This window comes from Lynx canadensis, chromosome B2 (genome assembly GCF_007474595.2).
Source record: "Lynx canadensis isolate LIC74 chromosome B2, mLynCan4.pri.v2, whole genome shotgun sequence".
In the NCBI taxonomy this organism is placed as follows: domain Eukaryota; kingdom Metazoa; phylum Chordata; class Mammalia; order Carnivora; family Felidae; genus Lynx; species Lynx canadensis.
This window is the reverse complement of record NC_044307.1, coordinates 2,956,850-2,975,798: the sequence shown is the minus strand read 5'-3', so window position 1 is coordinate 2,975,798 and position 18,949 is coordinate 2,956,850. Positions and strand designations below refer to the sequence as shown.

Genomic DNA, 18,949 nt, shown 5'->3' with positions numbered 1-18,949 from the left:
GAACTGTTTATTATTCTAGACTTAAATTTGATCAGTAAGGGAAAACTGATCTGTAATAGAAATTTTGAGGAAAAAAAATGAAGATGTGATTTTATAGTTTTTATTTAAACTTTTTTATGTTTACTTTTTGAGACGGGGGTGGGGAAGGGGGAGTAAGAGAGGGAGACACACAGTCTGAAGCAGGCTCTGGGCTCTGAGCTGTCAGCACAGAGCCTGATCTGGGGCTTCAACCCACAAACCCTGAGATCCTCACCTGAGCTGAAGCTGGATGCTTAACTGACTGAGCCACCCAGGCGCCCCAAGAGTTTTGTTTTTTTTTTAAGTTTTTGTCTTTTATTTAGTGTTGCTGATAACAATTCTTGTTTTTTTAAATTTACATCCAAATTAGTTAGCATATAGTGCAACAATGATTTCTGGAGTAGATTCCTTAGTGCCCCTTACCCATTTAGCCCCTCCCCTCTCCCCCTCCCACAACCCCTCCCATAACCCTCAATTTGTCCTCCACATTTAAGAGTCTCTTCTGTTTTGTCCCCCTCCCTGTTTTTATATTATTTTTGTTTCCCTTCCCTTACGTTCATCTGTTTTGTCTCTTAAAGTCCTCATATGAGTGAAGTCATCTGATTTTTGTCTTTCTCTAATTTTGTTTAGCAAAATACCCTCCAGTTCCATCCACGTAGTTGCAAATGGCAAAATTTCATTCTTTTTGATTGCCGAGTAATACTCCATTGTGTGCATATATCTATGTATACATGTACCACATCTTTATCCATGCATCCATCCATGGACAGAAGGAAATGACCATGTACAGCTATGTACCCAAAACTTTAGGGAAACAGAAATGAGAAACATGGGTAAGATGCTTTTGATTTCAAGTAACAGAAACCCACAGAACCAACACCAGTGACACCTGTAGAAAGCAAGTATGTGCCTGGCAACAGCAGATGCTCACTACATGTTACAGGTATCAGGACTATAAGGGACGGAGGTTCATGAAAAGTAATCCTAACTAAACAACTGAAAAATCCCAAAAAGAAAACAAAAGGCAACGACTTACAATGAAATTACTCTGGCAATAATTCTGAGGAACTCAGAATTAAAAAGAACGTTCATAAAAGATATGATAGGCAGAGAACTGAAGAGAAGGATGTCATCAACGTGGCAGAGTAAGAGTTTTCTATCATCTTCCCTCAAAGAACACGATTCAGACAATCACCCAGGGATGGTTCCCAGTGGTCTGTGTGGAAGTCCAGGAGCCCAACAGAGAAGCTTCAGCACACCCAGGACCGGATGCTCCGAAGATGCAAGAGGCAGTTTCACTTTATCTGCATCACCCCCCACCCCCAAGGTGGTAAAGCTCAGGGCCGAGAGACCTTCAAGGCCCTTTATTTCTCCCACAGGGGAAAGTGAGACTGTGAGAGTATTCAGCTTCCCGCCAACGAGAACCACTTCCTTCCCACCCAGCCAGAGACCGTGTGACTGGGGGACAGGAGGCAGCTGAGAGAACAGGAGTCGGTGCTCTCAGAGGGAAGCGAAGGACCACAGATCCTACAAGCCACTTCAGGGGCCCTCAGGAAGCCAACCCACTGGGGATGCTCCGGCTGCAGATACCCCCAACTAGCCCACGGGCACCCCCAGTGCCCTACATACCTCCCCACAACACCCCTGGCCCTATGGCTGGCTCCCTATGGACACTCCTGATGGAAGGGAGAGCGAGACTTTGTAGACAACTAGTGAGCGCATGCAGAGGGCCGACCTGACCCTGCAGGGCTGAGAGAAAGCACTAAGCCCTCAGCATTCAGCACCACCAAGGAGAGCAAATGGGAGTCTGTCAGCCCTCAGCCTGGCTTTGCAGGACTGAGAGAAGGCACACAATTTTAAGAATTCCCAGCCAAGAGGGAATAAGAAATGTGGGGCAGACATAGCCATAGAAGGTCAGAGAAAGCCTCAGAATCCCTGACAGAAGGTATTTTTTTTCCTGAAACCAGTAAGTAAAGACAGGAGAAGGTGACTACTTCTTCAAATGCAAAGATGGAACACCAGATTTCAAGAAACACGAAAAACCAAGAAAACAGGACACCACTGAAGGAACACAATTTTCCTTTAACCCCAAACAAATGGAGATTTATGACTTACATGACAAAAATAATAATAATTCAAAATGATTGTTTTAAAGATGTTCAGTGAGCTAGAAGAAAACACAGAAAAATATTTAAATTAAATTAGGAAAACAATACATAAAATTAGAAGTTTAGCAGATAGACAGACATCATTAACAAAAGGCAAAGCAAAACAAAACAAATTTTAGAGCCAAAGAACATAATGAATGATATGAAAAATGCAATGGAAGACACCTATTGCACACTGGACCATGGAGAGGAAAGAACCTGTGAGGTAGAACACATGTCATTTGAAATTATCCATTCAGGGGCATCCGGGTGGCTCCATCAGTTAAGCGTCCGACTGTGGCTCAGGTCATGATCTCATGGGGAGTTAGAGCCTCATGTCAGGCTCTGTGCTGATAAGAATCTGCTTCAGATTCTGTATCTCCCTCTCTCGGCCCCTCCTCCACTCACTCCCATCTCTCTCTCTCTCAAAAATAAGTAAACATCGAAATTATCCATTCAGAGGAAGATAAAGGAAAAAAAGAATGCCTATGAAAAACAATCTACACGTTAGTGGAGTCCCAGAAGAATAAAGGAAATAAGGAACAGAAAGCTTATCTAAAGAAATAATAACTAAGAATTTCCCAAATCTTGGGAGAGACTAACACCTCCAAGTTCATGAAGCTCACAGGTCTCCAAATAATTTCAACTGAAAAACATCTTCTCTAAAACACATAATGATAAAACTGTCTACAATCAAAGACAAAATTATAAAAGTAGGAACAGGGAAAAAAAAATTTTGTTCACATTTAAGGGAAGTCCTGGGAAGGCTACTGGCAGATTTCTCAGCAAAAAAAAGTGCAGCCAGCACAGAGTGGGATAATACATTCAATGTGCTAAAAGAAAAAAACTGCAAACCAAGAATACTTTACCCAGCAAAGCTATGCTTCAGAAATGAGGGAGAGATAAAGACTTTTCTATACAACACAAGTTGAAGGAGTTCATCACCTCTAGAGTTGTTTTACAAGAAATGCTGAAAGGCATCATTCAAGGTGAAGTAAAAGTATACTAATTAATAACATGAAACATGAAATTACAAAACACACTGGTAAATGGGGCACCTGGGTGGTTCAGTCGGTTAAGCATCCAACTTAGGCTCAGATCATGATTTCACGGTCCGTGAAGTCAAGCCTCGCGTCAGGCTCTGTGTCGATATCTCAGGGCCTGGAGCTTGCTTCAGATTCTGTGTCTCCCTCTCTCTCTGTTCCTCCCCCACTCACACTCTGTCTCTCTCTCTAATATAAATAAGGAAAAATTAAAAAAAAAAAAACCCAACACACTGGTAAAGATAAGTATATAGTCAAATTCAGAACACTAATACTGTAATATGGTTGTGTGTTCAACATTTAATTCTTATATAAAGGTTAAAGGACAAAAACGTTAACTACAATAATTTATTAATAGACACAGAATATAAAAAGATGTAAACTGTGATGTCAAAGACAGATAATAGGAAGGGCAGTAATAAGACAGAGTTTTTGTATGGAATCGCAGTTTAGTTGGTTATCAGCTTGAAACAGACTGTTTTATCTCTAAGATGTTTTCTGTAGGCCCCAGGATAACCACAAAGCAAAACTTACAGTAAATACACAAAAGTTAAAGAAATCAAAGCACACCACTATGGAAAATGATCAGTTCACAAAGGAAGACAGCAAAAGAGGAAGAAAGGAGCCAGGGAAGTACAAAACAGCCGGAAAAAAAAACCAAAAAAACCTAATAAGGCAATAGTAGGTCTTCACTTAAATGGACTAAATTCTCCAGTCAAAAGGAACACAGTGGCTGAATGGATAAAGGAAAATAAGACCCAACTGATATACTGCCTTATAAAAGACACACTTCAATTTTAAAGGCACACTAGGCTCAAAGTAAAGGGATGGAAAAAGATACTCCATCCAAAAGGAAAGCAAAAGAGAGCAGAGGTAGCTACACATATATCAGACAAAATAGACTTAAAGTCACAAATTGTGAAAAGAGACCAAAAGAGCCATTCTATAATGATAAAGGGGTCAATTCATGAAGAGGATATAATAATTACAAATACATACTAACATCAAAACTCTTAAAGTTATTAAGCAAATACTAACAGGTTTCAGGGGAGAAATAGACAACAATGCATAATAGTAGAAGACTTCAGTACCCCACTTTCAGCAATGAGTAGCGCATCCAGACAGAAAATTAACAAAGAAACACTGGACTTGAACCTACTTTAGACCAAATGGACCTAAAAGACATATATAGAACATTCTATCCAACACCACCAAATACACATTCTTCTTGAGGACACAAGGGGCATTCTCCAGGATAGATCATATGAAAAATCACAAATCAAGTCTTGGTAAATTTAAGAAGACTAAAATCATACCCACTATCTACTCAAACAATAATATGAAAAGTGGAGGTCATTCAAAAATACGTGGACACAGGGGTGCCTGGGTGGCTCACTCAGTTAAGCATCTGACTCTTGGTTTCAACTTAGGTCATGATCTCATGGTTTTGTGAGTTTGAGCCCCACATTGGGCTCTGTGCTGATGGTGTGGAGCCTGCTTTGAATTCTGTTTCCCCGTCTCTCTGTCCCTCCCCTATGTGCGTGCATGCACGTTCTCTCTCTCTCTGAAAATAAATAATAAACAAACTTAAAAATATATATATGTGAACACAGGGGTGCCTGGGTGGCTCAGTCAGTTACGTGTCTGACTTCCGCTCAGGTCATGATCTCACGGTTCATGGGTTCGAGCCCAGCGTTAGGCTGTGCTGACCGCTTGCTCAGAGCCTGGAGCCTGCTTCAGATTCTGTGTCTCCTTCTCTCTCTGCCCCTCCCCCGCTCATGCTCTTGTCTCTCAAAAATAAATGTAAAAATAAATAAATAAATAAATAAATAAATAAATAAATAAATAAAAATAATATGTGGACACAAAACAACATATTCCTGAGCAACCAAAAGAGTAAAAGAAGAAATCAAAAGGGAAGTCAAAAGATATCTCGAAACAAAAATGGAAACAAAATATCAAAACTTATCAGATACAGCAAAATTAGTTCTAAGAGAGAATTAACGCTAAATGTCTACATTAAGAAAAAAGAAAGTTCTCAAATAAACAACCTAGCTCTGCACTCAAGGAACTAGAAAAAGAACAAACTGAGTCCCAAGTTAGCAGAAGAAAGGAAATAACAAAGATCAGAGCAGAAGTAAATGAAATAAACACCAGAAAAATAATAGAAAAGATCAATGAAACTAAGAGTTGGTTTTTTGAAAAGGCACACAAAATTGAAAAACCTTTAGCTAAACTAAGAAAAAAAGAGAAAAACCTTAAATGAAAGGAAGCATTACCACAGAAACTGATACCACAGAAATCTGATCCACAGAAAGGATCACAAGAAACTACTGTGCCATCAAAATGGATAACCTATATCAGGGCATCCGGCTGGCTCAGTTGGTTGAGTATCTGACTCGAATTCAGTTCAGGTCATGATCTCAGTTTGTGAGACTGAGCTCCATGTTGGGCTCTGAGTTGACAGTACAGATCCTGCTTGGGATTCTCTCTCTCCCTCTCTGCCCCATCCCTGCACACACTCAACTCTTTCTCTAAATAAATAAATTTTAAAAAACGGATAACCTATAAAAAATAAATTCTTGGAAACATACAACCCAATAAAACTGAATCATGAAGAAACAGAATATCTGAACAGACCAATAAGGAGTAAGGAGATTGAATCAGTAATCAACCTTCCCCCCAAACAGACAAGCCCACTGTTTCACTGGTGAACTCTATCTAATACTTCCAACAATTTTTAACACCAATACTTTTCAAACTCAGCACCATATATAACAAACCTAGTCATCATACTCACTGGTAAACATTCAAAGACTTCCCTTTATGATAAGGGACAAGAGGAGGGGCCCACTCTCACCTTTTCTATTTAACATAATACTAGAAGTCCTAACCAGAGTAATTAGACAACAAAAAGAAATAAAAGGTATCCACATTAGAAAGGAAGAAGTAAAATTACGTTTGCAGATGACATGATATTATATAGAGAAAAGCCTAAAACTCTACCAAAACCACTGTTAGGCATTAGTGGTATAGTGGTGAGCATAGCTGCCTTCCAAAAACACTGTTAGAACTAATCAACAAATTCAGCAAAGTTGCAGGATCCAAAATCAACATACAAAAATCAGTGGTGTTTCTAAACACTAAAAATGAAGTATCTAAAAAAAAAAAAGAAAGAAAACAATCCCATTTAGAATAGCATCAAAAACAATAAAATAAAATACTTAGGAATAAATTTAACCAAGTAGGTGAAAGATCTCTACTCTGAAAACTACAAAACACTGACGAAAAAAAAATCACAGAAGACACAAATAAATAGAAAGGTATCCCATGTTCATGGATCAGAAGAATTTCTATTGTTAAAATGTCCATAATACCCAAAGCTGTCTACAGATTCAATGTAATCCCTATCAAAATTCCAATGGCATTTTTCAGAATAATAGGAAGAAGAATCCTAAAATCCATACGGTACTACAAAAGACCCCCAAAAGACAAAGCAATCCTGAGAAAGAAGAACAAAATAGGATGCACCACACTTTCTGATGTCAAACTATATTACAAACCCATAGCAATGAAAACAATATGGTGCTAGCATAAAAAGTGACACAAACCAATGGAACAGAATTGAGAACCCAGAAGTAAACCTTCTTATGTTTAGCCAATTCATATTTGACAAGGAACCCAAGAATACCCAATGGGGAAAGAATGGTGGAAGAATAGTCTCTTCAAAAAATGGTGGTAAGATGGGGTGCCTGGGTGCTCAGTCAGTTAAGCATCCAACTTCCGCTCAGGTCGTGATCTCACGGTCCGTGAGTTCGAGCCCCGCATCGGGCTCTGTGCTGACAGGTCAGAGCCTGGAGCCTGTTTCAGATTCTGTGTCTCCCTCTCTCTCTGCCCCTCCCCTGCTCATGCTCTGTCTCTCTCTGTCTCAAAAATAAACGTAAAAAAAAAAAAAAAAAAAAAAAAAGCCTTTCAAAAAAAAATGGTGGTAAGAAAATTAGATATAATCACATGTAGAAGAATGAAAATGAACCCTGTCATATACCAATCATGAAAATTAACCTGAAATAGATTACAGATCTAAACAAAACCTAAAACCTAAAAGTCCTAGAAGAAAACTTAGGAGGAAAGCTCCTTGACACTAGTCTTGGCAATGATCTTTTCAACATGACATCAAAAGTACAAGCAACATAAGCAAACATGAACTACAGCAAACTAAAAAATTTCTGCAAAGAAAAGCAAAGGAAACCATCAATAAAATGAAAAGGCAACCTATGGAATGAGAGAAAATATTTGCACACCACGTATTTGATAGGGGTTAATATCCAAAATATATGTAAGGAACTCATACAACTCAACAGCATAAAAACAAGTAATCCAATTTTAAAATAGGCAGAGGACCTGAATAAACATTTTTCCAAAGAAGATACACAAATGTGCCAAAGAGGTACATTAAAAGATGCTCAACATCATTAAGTATCAGGGAAATGCAAATCCAAACCAAGTGACATATCACCTCACACCTGTTAGGATATTATCAAAAAGACAAAAGATAATGTGTTGCTGGATGTGTAGAAAAGGAACTTTTGTGTACTATTAATGGGAATGTAAATTGGTATAGCCACTATGGAAATACATATATCACATTTTCTTTATCCATTCATGTGTTGATGGACACGTAGGTTGTTTCCATGTCCTGGCTATTGTGATTAACACTATAATAAATATGGGGGTGCAGATACTTCTCCAAGATAGTGATTTCATTTCCAGAAGTGGGACTGCTGGATCATTTGGAAGTTCTATTTTTATTTTTTTTTTTTTTAATTTTTTTTCAACGTTTATTTATTTTTGGGACAGAGAGAGACAGAGCATGAACGGGGGAGGGGCAGAGAGAGAGGGAGACACAGAATCAGAAACAGGCTCCAGGCTCTGAGCCATCAGCCCAGAGCCTGACGCGGGGCTCGAACTCACGGACCGCGAGATCGTGACCTGGCTGAAGTCGGACGCTTAACCGACTGCGCCACCCAGGCGCCCCTTCTATTTTTAATTTCTTGAGGAACCTGTATTGTTTTCCATAGTGATTATATCCATTTACATTTCTATCAACAGTGGTGATATGTGTGTATATACACACACAATGGAATACTATTCCGCCATAAAAAAGAAGGAAATCCTGCCATTTGCAACAACATGGATGGACCTTGAGGACATTAGCTAAGTGAAATAAGACAAAGAAAGACAAGTACTGCATGGTCTCACTTATATATGGAATCTAAAAAAGCTGAACACATAAAGACAGTAGAATGGTGGTTTCCAGGGGCTGAGAGGTGGAGGAAATAGGGAGATGCTGCTCAAAGGGTACAAACTTCCAGTTGTAAGTTCTGGGGATCTATGTACTGCATGGTGACTATTGTTAACAATACTGTATTATACACTTGCAAGTTGCTGAGAGAGTAAATTTTAAAGGTTCTCACTGCACACGCATACACACATACACACACAGAAGGCAAATACGTGGAGTGAAAGATGTGATAACTAACCCTACTGAGGTAATCACTTCCCAATATATATCAAATCATCACTATGGACAACTTAAACTTACACAATGTTATGAGTCAAGTATATCTAAATATAGCTAGAAAAAACTTTTTCTCAGAAACATTTTGTAGTTTTAAGTGTACGGAGCTTACACATATTAGATGTATTCCTGTTTCTATGTTTTAATGTTTTGCTTTGTTTTTTTTAATGCTCATTTATTTATTTTGAGGAGAGAGAGAACATGAGTGGGGGAGGGGCAGAGAGCGAGGGAGAGAGAATCCCAGGCAGGCTCCATGCTGTTCAGTGCAGAGTCAGACGCAGGGCTCAGTCTCACAAACCATGAGATCATGACCTGACCCGAAATCAAGAGTTGGATGCTTAACCAACTGAGCCACCCAGGCGCCTCTCCCATTTCATATTTTTGATGCTATTGTTATTTTTATGGAATTGTTATTTGTATTATAATCTATAATTGTTCTTTGATGATATAAAAAAAACAGCTGATGTTTAAAATCAAACTCTTTGTTTTGTTTTGAGATAATTTTAGATAGATATGCACTTGTAAGAAACAGAAGAGATTCTTTGCACTCCTAAAAAAAAAAAAAAGAATTGACAATCAATGAGATATATCTCGAACCTGCATAAATAATACAAGAAATATTAAGACTTCTAATGATGTTAAATAAATTCAAAAAAAGAACTGTATGATGATAGGTTAAACCAAACCTGACTTGATGGCCATATCTGAACAATGTAAAGACAGTGACAATGCAGAGGAAAGTCTATAATGACAGGTCACAGGGCTCTGTCCTTACTCTGAACCTGTTCAAGGACATGAAGAAAGAAATAAAAGGAATATTCATTAAATATGGCAGTGAGATAAAGTTGGAAAGGACAGTTAAAACACTGAATAAATGGGACACCTGGATGGTTCGGTCGGTAGACCCTGTGCGTCTCGATCTCAAGGTCATGAGTTCAATGTGTGGAGCCTACTTACAACAAATATATGTAAAAACAAAAACAAAAAAAACACTGAATAGATGAAGATTCGTAATTATTCTGACAAGCTGGAAAAACCCCTAAACAATCATATATGTGAAGTCCTGATATTTAAGGATAAAAAACAATTCTCTTACACAGGATGGCATAAATCTACTTCCCTACAGTTATGTAAAAAAGATCTAGGGCTTACAGCACAATATCGCTGATTTTTTTCAAAACAAACGTAACCTGATGCTGCACAGCAGAAATATAATTCAAACAAATTCGTCCTTTTAGGTGTTTTTCAAAGCATTTGTAAAGAACTATGTTTAATTTCAGGCAATGCATTTTTTTTTTAAATTTTTTTTTTCAACGTTTATTTATTTTTTGGGGGACAGAGAGAGACAGAGCATGAACGGGGGAGGGGCAGAGAGAGAGGGAGACACAGAATCGGAAACAGGCTCCAGGCTCTGAGCCATCAGCCCAGAGCCCGATGCGGGGCTCGAACTCACGGACCGCGAGATCGCGACCTGGCTGAAGTCGGACGCTTAACCGACTGCGCCACCCAGGCGCCCCTCAGGCAATGCATTTTAAGAAGCATGCTCTGCAGGAGAGCCGAAGAGGTCCAGATGTGTCCTATAAGATCCATCAACGGAGCTGAGACGGTTTTGCTTAGAAAAGAAAAGAATGTGCGAGTAGGAGTTGTAACAGCTGAATTCACATTCTGGAGGGCAGTAATGTGGAAGAGAGAACAGTCTCTTGCTTTCGGAGACCAAGAACTAAGTTCCAACACAGAAGTTACAGGGCTAGGCACTTCTGCCTAATAGAAGGAACTAAAAAAAAAGAGCCAACAAGGGAACAGTCTGCACCCAAAATGGAGTTTGATGCCACACTTCGCATAGGCTTGACAGACGGCCATCAGCAAGGGACCCTTTAATTCTTGCACTGAAGGGATGATTACCAAGATTTTTTCTGACTGCAAGTTTACCATTCTAATATTTAAGAAACAGAAGTCACGTGAGGATCACAGACATTCTGAATCATCTCTCCTTCTCATTCCCCAATCCCGAAGCCAGGGAGACTTAACTCTTCCTGCAAGTCTCTCCATAAGAATGTAAGAATCTCTCCCCTTGATGTAATGCAGTTTTTCTCTATCCCTAAGATAAGCTCCCCACCCCCCACCCCCCAACTTCCACCTCTACCAGTGAGTTCTGTCAAGTAGTCGATCTTCCGGTCCTCACTGTTCTTTTGCCTCCATCAGCCCTCTGTCCCCCCTCCAGTCCCCACTACCTTCCATCTCAGGAGCTCATTCCGTTCCTCCGGAGCCTGGACACCAGGATTTCTCAAGCAGCGTCCTTCCAGCGGGGGCCTCGGTCTGGGGGGCTCAGGTGTCCGGCCAGGAGTCTGCGCCGGCTGAGCCCTTACACGGGCGGAGCGGGGCAGCCCTAAAAGACACAGCCCGGGGTCAGCAGCCTGCGTCACAATCGCACCTCTGAGTTTTGCACAGTGGCTAAGAGACCCCTGGAAAAGAGAAGTGCCCGCCGAGAGCCACCAAACAGGCACTCCCGCTGAACAAAAAGAGAGTGGAGCTCGAGCACGCAGGTTCAGCTCCGGATTCAAAAACCCCTTGGTGCCCACCCTGCAGCCTGGCCAGAGGCGCCCCCAGACCCGGCCCGTTACCTCCGTGCCCACTTGCGGGCTCACGCCCCGGCTCGCGAACGGAAGACACACCTGTTGCGGGGTGGAAACGCTGGAAGGTGGAGCGGCGGGGCGGGGCCCGCTCCCAGTCCTTCCTCCCAGACCGGAACAAAAGAACAAAGCCCTCCAAGGGATCAGGGCGGAACCGCCCCGCACGGAGGGAGGCGAGGGGCGCCCCCTCCGAGGACTCCCCAGCTCCCTCTCGCAGAGGCCGCTTCCAGCGGGGCGAGGAGGATGACGTCACGCAGCCGCAAGGCTGGCGGTTGCCATGGTGATACCTGGGCTTCCCTCCCTCTAGGGCGCTCCACACTCTCAGCTCGCGCGTCCGGAAGCGCCGGGACCGGCACCAGACCTAGCGAAGGGAGCCGAAGAGGGTGCACTTCCCCAGCGCCAACCTCTGCCGGCTTCAACGGCCACTTCCGGTCGCGCGGAGAGAGCCCCTCCCCCCGCTCGTCGTGCCCGGCGGACGCGCGGAACTACGGTTCCCAGAATGCTCCACGACGCCGAACTCCATTTCCCAGAGCTCCCGTTGGGCGGGGCCGGGAGTTCTCCGCGCCAGTCTCTGGCTTCTGAACTCTGGTGGGAGTAACGGGATCCTGGGGACCCTCAAGTTTGTGTGACCGAACGTTGTGTAGGAGATACACATTTACACACGTGTATAATTTTAAAACGCAGGGAAACACTGCACAATTCATTATTTGCCTTTACTACTTGTTCTGCATTCTATTTAGTGCTCTATTTCTTCATTTTAAAACTTCTTGTCGTGGCCCATTATATTGCCTTCAGGACTTTCAAATGGGTCGCGACCCACATCTTTTTAAATGCTAAGGGAAAGCGGGAAGTGGTGTTACCGTGTTCTGCCCTACAGCAGTGCACGGTGTATGCCTACGTCAGCTGCGAATGGAGTCCAACGCCGGTCTGTCGGTGTGTCCCTGGCAAAAAAGAACCCAATAGAACTCCGTAGGGTTTTATAGTGTTCGATGTGTGGCCCACGCAACTGACTGTGCTGCTTCCCAGGCTTTTGGATAGAGGGCCTAAGGTCAAGTCAGTGCTGGATGACAAAACATTAAACTTGGAAATCCTAACAATGAGTACATGAAAGACAAATTCACAAAGGAAAGGAAAGGAGAAACTGGACATCTAAGAGCAGATTTCAAAAAAGATCTAAGGGAGGCACTAGAAAATTTCAGGGAACAAGTTGATATTCTCAGTAGATTCCAAGAAGACATCGACCCAATGAAAACAGGATAGAAAGATGTGAGAACAAGATGTGAAAAAAACAAAACACTAAAAAGACATTCTAGATGAAAAAGGATAAAAATATATAGCGAGCATATTTAACATAAGCAGCATAATTAAAGTCATATTGGAGAACTGGATGGATGCTGTGAAAAGTGAGTCGGTTACCTATAGGATATTCTTTTAAAAAGCTCTTCTATGAATCAGAAGAAAAAGATGAATGAGGCAGAAGAAAAAGTGATATAAAGGACAGACGATGGAAAGCCAACATAGGGATAACTGGCCATCAGGAAAAAGTGACGATATGCAATGAGCTATGATTTTCATATGACTTTATGCCAGGCAGGGTCCTAATAAGTGCTTTGCATCTATTAACTTTTTGAATTCCTAAAACAAGCTAATGAAGTTATTCTGTATTATTATTCCTACTCTACAACTGAAGGGAGCTGAGGCACAGATACGTTGAATAACTTGCCTAAATCACACAGCCAGCAAATGGGGAAGCTGGGACTTGAGTTTAGGAATTTGGTCCCAAACTCTCACTTTTAATCTCTGTAACACTAGACCCCCCCTCCCAAGTAAAGACATGAACAGTTTCCCGAGTTTAAGAATATATCTCTCATTCACGGCTGGTGGGAGGGCAAAATGGTACAACCACTTTGGAAGACAGTTTGCAATTTCTCACAAAACAAAACATACTCTTACAATACGATCCAGCAATCTCGTTCCTGGATATTTGCCCAAATGAACTGAAAACTCATGCTCATATAAAAGTCTAATTTCCAAAACTTGAAAGCCACCAAAATGTCCTTCAATAGGTGATGGATAAACAATGGCACGTCCAGACAATGGAATATTATTCTGCAATGAAAAGAAATAAGCTATCAAGCTACCAAAACACCCAGAAGAACATTAAATGCATATTGCTGAGTGAAAGAATTTAAAAAGGCTACATACTTTATGACTCCAACCATATAACATTCTGGAAAAGACAAACCTGTGGAGACTGCAAAGGACAATGGTTGCAAGGTGCTGGGGAGAGGGAAGGAGTCATGGATAAATAGAGCGAAGGGGATTTTTAGGGCAGCGAAACCATTCTGTATGATAGCGTAATGAATGTATGCCATTATATTTTTGTCAAAACCCATAGAACGTACAAGACACAGTGAATCCCTACTATTAACTAGCAGCATAAATAATATCAATACTGGCTCATCAACTGAAACAAAGGTACCACACTAACCTAAGATGTTAATGATAGGGAAAACTGGTTGGGGGAAGGGGGAGTGAGAGTATGTGGAAACTCTATACCTTCTGCTCAATTTTTCTGTAAACCTAAAACTTTTTTTAAAGTGTATACTTAAAAAACACATGACCATCAAAGTTGCTCTGTTAAGGTTTCAGAAGGAAACGAAGGACACGTAATGAGAAACTGGAAGAAAAGTGACTGTTGTTATAAAGTGAGGAAATCGCCAAGCACAGTGTGGAAGGTGCTTGACTTCTCCCTGATGTCTATAGTTAAAAAAAAAAAAATTTTTTTACAAAAATTTAAAAAGAAATCGAGGAAAGAACTGTTAAGCAAAAGGGAACCAGATTTTGACGACTTGGAAAATTTTTAGCCACCCCTTACACGAAAGAGACTTTCAATGCTGAGGACAGCAAGAACGCGTGTGTACACACATATATCAGTTTTAGTGACTGGGTCTGCACATGAAATGGAAGCTAGTACAGGAAGTTGCACATAGATGCTCCGGGGCTATATGGGTAAAATATTAATTGAGCAGCTATCATGTGCCACGCACCAATTTAAAAATAAAACAAAAAGCACTACCTACATAGAAGGTATAATTTGGTGAATAAAAGACAAAGCTTACTGAGTTTTTACTGGATGCAACGCTCTGAACAGTTTATTTAAGTTAACATATTTCCTTAACTCAGGGTTCTAGAGAACAGGAAAGGATAGAAATTCATGAAAAATGCACAGATGAATAATTTAAGATATCACTCTGCCTCAGTAATGTGTCTTTTTGCACAATGGCTGGAAGTTTGGTAACACAGAATGTTTTTACTCCAAATAGTGAGTATCTAAGTATGTTATCAATAAATATTTGGGTGTGACATACATTTTAGCAGCAGCAAAAAAGTATGACATCCTAGTGATGAAGGATCTTTTGAAAGGAAAATATTTGATTAACAGCTACACAACAAAGCATCCGAGAGTGAACAACTCAGTATGTCTACACAAAGCCAGCACAACCATGGCCTCAGCACCCAATTTGAAAACCGAAACATTACCAGAATGCTAGAAACTCCTCCCAAGGGTAGTATTATTCTGATTTCTAACACCATAGATTAGTTCCACCTGCTTTTGAACTTTCAAACAATGGAATGCACTATAAATGTATTCTTTTGTGCCTGGCTCCCCTCGCTCATTCTTAGCGTGGGAGGTTTCATTCGTGTGATTGTTCTTGTAGTTCCTTCCACTCCCTGTGGGGTGAAATTCCATTTTATAAGAAAACAACAAACAAACAAACAAACAACAGCAGCAGCTCACGATTTGTCTTTTCTACCGCAGATGGACGTTTGGTTTATTTCCAAAGCAGGACTAAATAACTGGACTAGCTTTTGTTTCCTGCAGCTCAACGTGCATTGTCTTCCTTTACCTAGACCCATTCCATGAAAAACATTTTCAGTCCAGTAAAACAAAGTTGCACCTGTGTCCACTCCTTCCTCACGGGCACCCTAAAGCAAACAAGCAGTTGATTAATTGTAATTCAAAGGGCACATCACTAATTGCTGTTTTGCAGTGTTTTCCAAAGCACAGATCTTGGATAGTCCCTCGGTATCAAACCTCAATCAAAACTAGCGTTCCAGATGACTTAAGCAAAAACAGAAGAGCCACAACGTGCTTGATAAAAAAACGTGTACACCAAGTAAAAAAGAGGAGGGGATCCGCACAAGTTATGGATAGTAACTGCTTCACGTCTACCCCTTCGGAGCAGGCTGTCCCATCAAACCACAGGATTAACTAACGTCTCTCCCTTTCTCGTCTCTTCCTCGCTCTCTACAGGCGACGTGATTTCTCCACCTGCGATCGTTTGCCTCTTAAGTGAGCAGGGCACCCCGAGTAGACCACAACCAACTCCTGGCACCGGGGCACCCCACGACCTCGGACTCGAAGGCGGAGACCAAGTCGGGGAAGAGAAAACACACCGGCGCTCGCTAACTTTGGAGAGAGAGAGAGAGCGAGAGAGCGAGAGCCTGCTTCGCACACGAATCAACACAGGGTCCTGCTCTGGGAAGGCGCCCCCCGCAGCCCTCCCCCCGCCCTGCGCCCGCGACCGCGGTCGGCGGCGCCGAGTCCCTCCCGAAAGCCGCTCCGGTCGGTCACGGGCCCAGGGCTCCCCTCCAGCGGGCCCGCGGCCCCGGAACCCCCGGCAGGTCGCACACACTTGGCAGCGACTCGGCTCCCGGCGCCCGCGGCCTCCACCCTTTCCCCGCCTTCGGCCGCTGCTCTTTCTAGGTAAGGCCTGCGCTGGCCGCTCGAGCCCCATGTAGTCGTGGCCGAGTGGTTAAGGCGATGGACTAGAAATCCATTGGGGTCTCCCCGCGCAGGTTCGAATCCTGCCGACTACGGCGTGTTTTTCTCCGGCCCGAGTTCGGCCTCGGCCCGCCGGGAGCGGCGGGCCCTGTTACTTTAACGCCCCGGAGAGCAGGGCTCCCTCTTTTCCTCGGAAAACCCGCCCGAAGCTTTAGCGGAGGCCGGCCGGGGCTAGCCAGTGTAGACGCGCACCAGGCACCTGGGCCACCACAGGGGACGCTCCCCGGGCGCGTCCCGTCAGTTCTTTCCGTCGTCCCGCCCCGGAACTGCAGCCGCGCTCCGCGCTCCGAGGTCCGGCGAAGGACCGCGCTGGGCCGGGGGCGTCCACCTGCGGCGCCAGGGCGCTAGTCCGGGGGCGGGGGCGGGGGCGGGGGCGGGGGCGGGGCTGCAGTCCGACCAGGAGGAAAATGGCTTCCGCGCCGGGGGCGGTGCCAGCTCCGGAACCACGTGGTGGACGGCTGGCGGCCAATCAGAATTCCCCCGGATGTGACGCGTCGGCAGGGCACAAGGTCACTCTAGGTATCCCTCAAAAATGTGTGGTGTGAATCTGATCAGAGGAAACCTCTGACGGTTTCAGAAGGAGGGTCGTTCCACAAAGTAACTGCGTTGTTCTCCTCCTCGCAAATCGCACCAGTATGACACAGAGGAAGAATAATGTTTCAGATCTTAAAAGAATTTAATGCAACACATGATCTGGGGTTTTCTTTTGCTGTGCAGGACATTATTGGAACAATCGGTGAAATCCGAATGAACCACAGGGATTAAATAATTTTATTTTATCGGTGGTAATTCCTGATTGTATTCATCGTTCTTTGGTTATATAAAAGAATGGCTTTAAGAAAATACTGGGAGAAGAAAGAAAAGACCATGCGTTTTCAAACTCCGTCTCAGTTTCAAAAAAGTATGACATTAAGAGAAAACGAAAGTACAATAATATGTCAAACATGCTAAACTTTGGAGAATGGAGTGAAGGGTAGCCAGGAATTCTTTATATTCTCGTAAATGTTCTGTCCGTCGGAAATTATTTGAAAATTAAATGATTTCAAAATAAAAGGGTGAAAGAAGAAAACAGAATAAAACCATAAATGAAGAATATACTCATTGAAATTTATTGTCTTCTTCCAAAAGCAAGAGCACACTGTACACACTATGTTAGCTAATTTGACAATAAATTATATTGAAAAAGAAAAGCACAAATACACAGTTTGAACCATTGATATGAAAGGGGCAATGAGTAAATTACTCAATAAGAATTTAGGATTGGTGAAGGAATGGGTTCAAAATGTTTTTTTTTTTTTTTAAGGTTACTTATTTTGAGAGCAAGAGAATGGGGAAGGGGCAGAGAGAAAGGGGGAGAGAGAGAATCCCAAGCAGGCTCCCTGCGGTTGGTGCAGAGCCCCGTGTGGAGCTTGATCCCACGACCAAGAGATCACGACCTGAGCCCAGAGCAAGAGGCGGAGGCTTAAAGGACTGAGCCACCCAGGAGCCCCCCCTCCCCACAGCATCGTTTTTTAAGAGAAAGGCCACCCTTCCAAGATAAAAGCCTAAATCTGAAATATTACTTTAAAGTTAATTGTTAACATTCTGTCATGAAGTTTTGATAGTCAAGTTTAAAAGATAGTATTACCGTGCAGCTCTGTCGGCCACTAGCTTACTTCTGAAGCGACTCTAGGGCGCAGGAGGCTGCCCCCTGCTTTTCACCTACCATTGAATCTCATTTGTCTCTCTTCTTCAGAGACAAACTATTCCTTTTTTATGGAGGAAATATGATTCGTCATGATAAGAATTACGAAGGCACTGAGAGCAATCAACGCGGGTGGGGCTTGAAGGGCTCCGAACCGTGGGAGAAGGGACACAGGACCCGAGGTGCACAAGGGCATCCCCTTGAGGACACGTGCTATTTTCCAGCATTTTGGAATAGATGTCGAGTGCAAAGATGTAGATGCGCTGGGCCGGGGAGACCTAGAACCCGAGGGACAAAGTTCTGGTGGTGAGGGAACCACGGAGAAGGAGCTCGAATTTCTATGTATTCTTCTTATGTCATTGACAAATCCCTCAACTGCACACACACACAGGAAGATGTTCCAAAACTCTGTCGGAAAGAGCAGCTGGAAGGCCAATAATGTTCTCTAGAGATTCAGCGGGCGTATACTTCTGGGGGACACAGAGGTTAAAGTTCACGCCTCTCCCAGTTGGAGGGAACTTGGTTAACAGTACTGTTATTTGAGACTTCAGAAGCATTTCCCCTTAGCAGTAAGTGACAGACCCTAGTCATAAGAACCACACAAAAGGAGTAACGGCTATGTCTTTAGCTTAAAGAAACACTAACATAGCCCAACTATAACAAAGGTTCAATCTTATGTACTTCAGAAGGACTACCAGAAAACTCTGAATGTTTGAAAAGAAAGCAATACACATCTATGTAGTCCATGGGTCAAAGAAGATAACGAAATGGAAATCTAAAATTTTTTTGAGCTGAATAATAATGAAATGCATTATATTCTTATTTGTCTGATGTAGCTAGAGCCATTTTTAGAGGGAAATTTTTATTTTTTTATTTTTTATTTTTACATATTTTTCAATGTCTATTATTTTTGACACACACACACACACACACACACACACACACAGCACGAGCAGGGGAGGAGCAGAGAGAGGGGGAGACACAGAATCTGAAGCAGGCT

At 42.6% G+C, this 18,949-nt stretch overlaps 1 protein-coding gene and 1 non-coding gene across 4 annotated transcripts in view; one reads left to right on the top strand and one right to left on the bottom strand.

Moving 5' to 3' along the window:
* The window catches only part of ZNF184 (zinc finger protein 184), a 29,204-nt gene extending 16,489 nt beyond the window's left edge, over window positions 1-12,715 (bottom strand). Inside the window, exons 1-2 of one of the 3 annotated variants that reach the window (XM_032593092.1) lie at window positions 11,408-12,715; window positions 11,018-11,172 (exon numbers count right to left, since the gene is read on the bottom strand). In XM_032593092.1, the coding sequence (XP_032448983.1) occupies window positions 11,018-11,024 (7 nt within the window). In that variant the 5' untranslated portion in view covers window positions 11,025-11,172; window positions 11,408-12,715. The remainder of the gene's footprint in view (window positions 1-11,017; window positions 11,173-11,407) is intronic. The other 2 variants (XM_030316862.1, XM_032593093.1) reach the window with 2 other exon arrangements.
* A 3,503-nt stretch (window positions 12,716-16,218) lies between these two features.
* On the top strand, window positions 16,219-16,300 carry TRNAS-AGA. The gene has a single exon. It is a non-coding gene; the product is annotated as a tRNA-Ser (tRNA).
* Window positions 16,301-18,949: the final 2,649 nt, after the last annotated feature.